Here is a 6,000-nt window from a genome sequence, read left to right as displayed (position 1 = left end):
TATGTAGATTTAAAAATATATATATTTACGTTGCACATTGAGCCTGCTTTCTCTTAGCCAAAACTCATGTATGAAATAGAAGGGCATTGGCCTAAAAACAATATTGCGAGGTGGCAGAATAGACTGGAAATGAGTAGAAATGAATTATAGTGAGGTTAATAATTGCGAAAAAAACACACCCAAATTCTGTGATTTTAGCTGTTTTTATGTCTCCCCCCCCCCCCGGAAAAAGAAAAACCAGATCCAAAACCAAAACATGAAGGGGTGGTCTTGCCAAAACCAATCCAGATCCAAAACACGATGGGAGATCCAGATCCAAAACATGAAAAGTGCCCGGTGCACACCCCTAATTGATATAATATATATATATATATATATATATATATATATATATATATATATATATATATATATATATATATATATATATATATATATATATATATATAATAAGATAAGAATACTTTATTGTTATTAACAATACATCACAACAATGCACCGTCAACAAAACTTAAACACAAAAACCTACACAAAGGAAAAACATTTAGGGCAATTCCCATATCACTTAACAGCATTTAGCATACGAACAGCAGTGGGAAAGAAACTATTTGTCATACGCTTTGTACGTGCCGAAATACTGCGATATCGTTTTTGTGATGGCAAAACTTCAAAAGCCTTGTATTCTGGATGGCTAGGATCTGCTAAAATACAGTATATAACAGCGGGTGTGCAGCACTCCAAGGATAATACAGTTAGTCCGGTAGAAACATAGGTTTATTTGCAAATAAACCTATGTTTCTACCGGACTAACTGTATTATCCTTGGAGTGCTGCACACCTGCTGTGTATATCTATTCCTCTCCGTGCAGGCACCCAGCTAATTAACATTACAGGAGGCTGTGCCGGACTACACTGTGGATATATATATATATATATATATATATACATACATATATACACACACACAGGTTGAGTATCCCTTATCCAAAATGCTTGGGACCAGGAGAATTTTGGATAACGGATTATTCCGTATTTCGGAATATTTTAATATTTCAATGATGTATTTTGAAGGATCTTGCATTTATGCTGTATAAACACATAATATACACACAAATATATTTTATTACCACATAAAATACACACAAATAAATTTTATTTGTTCAAAAAACAAGGTTTCAAAATGTGAAACAAAATGTGTGTACTATCTCAGCACTGAATTTGAATGCCAAGCAATCATTGTCTTGCACATATATAGTGCCAGTTACATATCATGTCCCCAGTGATGCTGTTACAAATGTCCCCAGTGAGTTTTTAGCAAAAAAAAAAAAAATTTTTCACTTTCTGGAATGTCTGGTTTTCGGAATAATTCGGATAACGGATATTCGGATATGGGATACTCGACCTGTGTATATATAAATATATATATATATATATATATATTCACACATACTATATACAGGTATATGCAACCAAAGATAGTAAATACACATATAAAGATTCTCAGGAAGTTACATTAAAAAAAAAAACTAAAAAAACTACAGAAGTAATGAATTTAACAAAATTCCAAACAAGTTGAACAAACTTCCATTTTATCACTTGATCCGTTTTAGGATATGCCTTCATCATGTTCAATGAGTTCACATTTTGACACAAACAAATCTGCCAGCATGTGTTTTGGAATTTCAGACCCTCTCACTTTCAAAGTGTAACAGGCATTCTCCACTTTTGACAGGCTCTGCTTTAATGCAAAGAGCTTTCTAGAAATTTCATAGGGCCCTGTATTCCCAATATAAGCAAATCCATCAAATATTTCACGCAAAAATTGAGTCAGTCGAAAGGGAGTATCTATGTCTCCATTCCCAACACTACTTATACATAAACGCATAAGCTCTCCAGTAAGATCTGCTACTCCAAGTAAGTAATCCACAGAAGTTATTTGGAGACTTAAGACATTTGCTTCACTCTCTTCTTTTCCAAAGGAATCATTGCTGGCCTATAAATGAAGAAACATTTTGTTAAAAAAAAAAAAGCATTAATACTGGTGTTTTTCAGAGCAACAAGCATAAAAAGAGTATACATGCATATAAATACTGCTATACCAACACATTTATCAACCATATAAAATGTATTGCTCTGTTCATATCTTCAAAATCCAATTTGAGAGACAAGAATTGCTATTTTTTTTTTATATCTACCGTATAGGCAGTCATATATTAATTAGAACAGTGGTTCTCAAACTCTGTCCTCAGGACCTCACACAGTTCATGTTTCCAGCTCACCCAACAGGTGCACTCATTACTGACACATTTTAAAATATCCACAGGTGGAGCTAATTATTTCACTTGATTCTGTGAGGAGACCTTCAAAACATTCACTGTATGGACCTGTGTATTAAAAATATTGAAGTTTAAGGATATGGAATGAGTACAACCACAACATTGGATTTAAAATACCTTCTACATTCCTGGATATTTGGCAGCATGGACGGTGTAATGGTTAGTATTACTGCCTCACAGCATGAAGTCATGGGTTAGAGTCCCACCATGGCCCTAACTGTGCAGAGTTTTTATATTCTTCCTGTGCTTGCACTCCAATTTCCTCCCACAATCCAAAAATAAACTTTAAGGTTAATTGGTTCCCAACAAAATTAACCAAGAACGAATGTATGTGTATGTACATGTGGTAGGGAATATATATTGTAAGCTCCACTGGGGCAGGGACTGATGTGAATGTTCAAATATACTCTGTAAAGCACTGCTGAATATATGTGCACCATATAAATACCTGGTACTTATGTAGTATCTAGGTGCCCGATTTTAAAATCGGGTTGGAAAAATCGCATCGAATCGCATGCGATCCGGTGCGATTTTCCATAGGATTCAATGCTAACATAGTCCTATTCATTTCCCCACTATCCAAGTGGGTATAGAGTGGATTTTCTAAAGCATGGCGAGTGGCCGCGGAGTACTTAAAATGTTTTCCACATCTGCTCGCCACACTTCAGGCTCGGTGGCTCGCTGCGCTCGCCACGCTATATAAAATCAACTCTATGCCCACTTGGATAGTGGGGAATTGAATAGGACCTTGTTAACATTGAATCCTATGCAAAATCGTATCGAATCGCATGCGATATCGGATGCGATTTTGCCGAAAATCGCGTCGAATCGCATCTGATTGTATGCCTTAAGGTAAGGCATACAATCACAAAATCGGGCGCCCAGATACTACATAAGTACCAAATACCTTAATATATAATAAAATAATACACTTGGGGTCTGGTGCAAAGTCCTACAGAAATTTATAGTATGTGCTACCATTTTGCATACATGGAAAAAACGCATATACAGATGTAGCCCCTGTCATCCTTGCATAAGACATTATATGGTTTTTCCAGTCTGACCCATCCACAACTCTGCGACTGAGTGCCTATTTCAGACCTAATTGCTCATCTTCAAAGTTGTTAAGGTGCATGCACACTGTACATTTTGTGTTAGATGTGTTTTGTACTAGATTGCATGCTGATACGCTACAACAGCATGCGATTTGAAGTAGATGCAATCTAGTACAAAAAGTACTGGCTGAATATACTTTTTTGGCTTGCAATGTGAACTATGCAAGAGCATTCAACGCAAACCAAAATAAAGATGGTGCAATGTGAACTACACTTGATGCGTTTTGCACTCAAATTCAAAACGCATTCGAGAATCTCACCATGGGCCTTATTCTGGTCTGTGCGTACTTTCCCGCACTCTTTCGGATGGCGTTTTTTAGCCATTGTGGATTATGAACTGGTTTCCTAGGCGCTATAGCAAACATCGGATGTTTGCTATAGCGCCTAGGAAACCAGTTCATAATCCACATTGGTATTGTATGTTAACCCCCCTTTTTTGAAGTGGTTCTTCAAATTCTTTTGAAAGTGGTTACCAGGGCTGCTTAATTAAGCGCACGATTTTTTGGATTTAAATCTTTTTGTATATGGCGTTTTTAGCCGTCTGCGCATGCGTGGGCAAACGCTATGCGCATGTGCCACGCAAGGTCTCCGTACTTGTTCTCACTAATACCGAACAGAAATGTGCACCGCATTCACTCGGGAAATATGGGCGTAATATGGGCGTCATTCGGAACTACACAGGGGCGTAGTTTCAAAGTGGGTTAAACTGGGCGTAAACGAGGGAGTGCACTAATTATGGTAAGCGTACATTCGGACAGCACACCGAATGCACGCGAACAAAAAGGCAGGAAACATGCGGTCTTCATAAGCCAGTATTGCTTTGCGGACACCACTCGGTCATGCGCTAGGCATTCGGAACGCCCAATCAGTACGGGCGCACCTCAACCAATTTCAGCTGAACACAATACAATCCACTCCTTTACTCATTAATTACACTCTTGTCATTGCTTCAATTGGAACCATTGCAGCTTAAAGAATGAATGTTTTGAACTTAGCATGATGTAAGGGTTAATCTAAAGTGGTAGTGAAGTGTTTAATCATCAATTTGAGAAATAATAGATGACCATTAAAAACAATCCCTTTTTAATGAGGTTGCCTAATTGCATAAGTGGGTCATGTTACAGATTTCGGTGTTCAGATAATAGTGGTGATTTGTGCGGAAATACACCGCATCGGTTGGTACGGGCAGGTTCCGTCTGTTCTGACGCGGTAAGACCGTGCATACGCTGTAAGACCGTGCAGAATCTGTGTGTGTCCACCGCACACGCAAAGGTTTGGATGTCGTCCGTAAACACGCCCTCTTCTTAAAGAGTGAGTCCGGCCGAATGCGGAGGACCGGTGGGCGTTTTTTAGTACGATGTCCGCACAGCGTGGCGTGCGGACCTCTCCGAAATAAATCGGAAATATACGCACCAACCAGAATAAGGGCCCATGTGTGGGCATCATTAGATTTTGTTTTGACAGTGAACAAATTCAGCTGCCAAAAACAGTCAAATTCCCCTGTGAACATTCCCACATTTCACATATACTGGGCAACATGTAATAGTGTGCAATTGTTTTAGACATGTGTAATCTTTGGACAATGGCCCTTATTCTGATCTGATTGCAGTACAAATTTGTTCGGAAAATGGGCAAAACTATGTGCACTGCAGGTGGGGCAGATGTAGCATGTGCAGAGAGAGTTAAATTTGGGTGGGGTGTGTTGAAACTGAAATCTTAATTGGAGTGTAAAAATAATGTAGCCAGTATTTACCCTGCACAGAAACAAAATAACTCACACAAATCTAACTCTCTCTGTAGATGTTACATCTGCCCCACCTGCAGTGCACATGGTTTTGGCCATTTTCCCAAAAATGTTTTACTGCGATCAGATCTGAATAAGGGCCAATGTGGAAAATGGTTATTTGTGAATTGTGGTAACATTTGCATGTTTTCACCTGTTTGAAAAAAATCGCATTGAAAATCGCGTCCTTATGTTTGCTCATAGAAAACATCGCAAAAATCGCAAAACAAATAGACCAGGTGCAGCCTGGCAAGTTTCACAGAACCATGCACAGATAGATGTGATCTGTGCATGGTTCTGTCCCCCCCAAAAAATTATGTGTGGAGTCCCCTTCCCACAAGCATAACCAGCCCCGGTGGGAAATTGTGAATTTTACTGCTCTAATGGTGAAGAATCCTCTTCTTAATTCAGTACAGAATATATTTTCCTTGAGCCTCGGTACATGCCCACATGTCCAAAGTATAAACCTGTTAGTAAACAAATCATCTCTCAGTTCCACATGAATCCCAATCCTGTATTTGAACATACTAATCATATCTCCTCTATACCTCTGATTCTCCAGTGAAAACATATTCAACCTGGTAACCTTTGTATTCTAGTGATTTGAGACATTATACTAGCTTAGTTGCCCTTCTCTGTACTTGTTCCAATTCATTTATATATTTAAGGTGCGGTGCCCAGAAATGAACACAGTATTTTTTAAGTGTGGTCTCAGCAATGCCTTGTAAAGAGGCACTATCACATTGGCATCCCTTGAATCCATTCCC

The 6,000-nt window shown here is 38.5% G+C and overlaps 1 protein-coding gene across 1 annotated transcript in view; it reads right to left on the bottom strand.

The window, feature by feature from the left end:
- Positions 1-1,130: 1,130 nt before the first annotated feature.
- The window catches only part of TSNAX (translin associated factor X), a gene marked incomplete at its 5' end in the record, with an annotated part of 68,925 nt that continues 64,055 nt past the window's right edge, over positions 1,131-6,000 (bottom strand). The window contains one exon of the mRNA XM_083174550.1: positions 1,131-1,992. Within this exon, the coding sequence (XP_083030676.1) occupies positions 1,606-1,992 (387 nt within the window). The remainder of the gene's footprint in view (positions 1,993-6,000) is intronic.

Source organism: Crinia signifera, chromosome 3 (assembly GCF_055691185.1).
Source record: "Crinia signifera chromosome 3, ASM5569118v1, whole genome shotgun sequence".
NCBI lineage: Eukaryota > Metazoa > Chordata > Amphibia > Anura > Myobatrachidae > Crinia > Crinia signifera.
The sequence above is the reverse complement of the archived record's forward strand: the minus strand, read 5'-3'. Positions and strand labels throughout refer to the sequence as shown.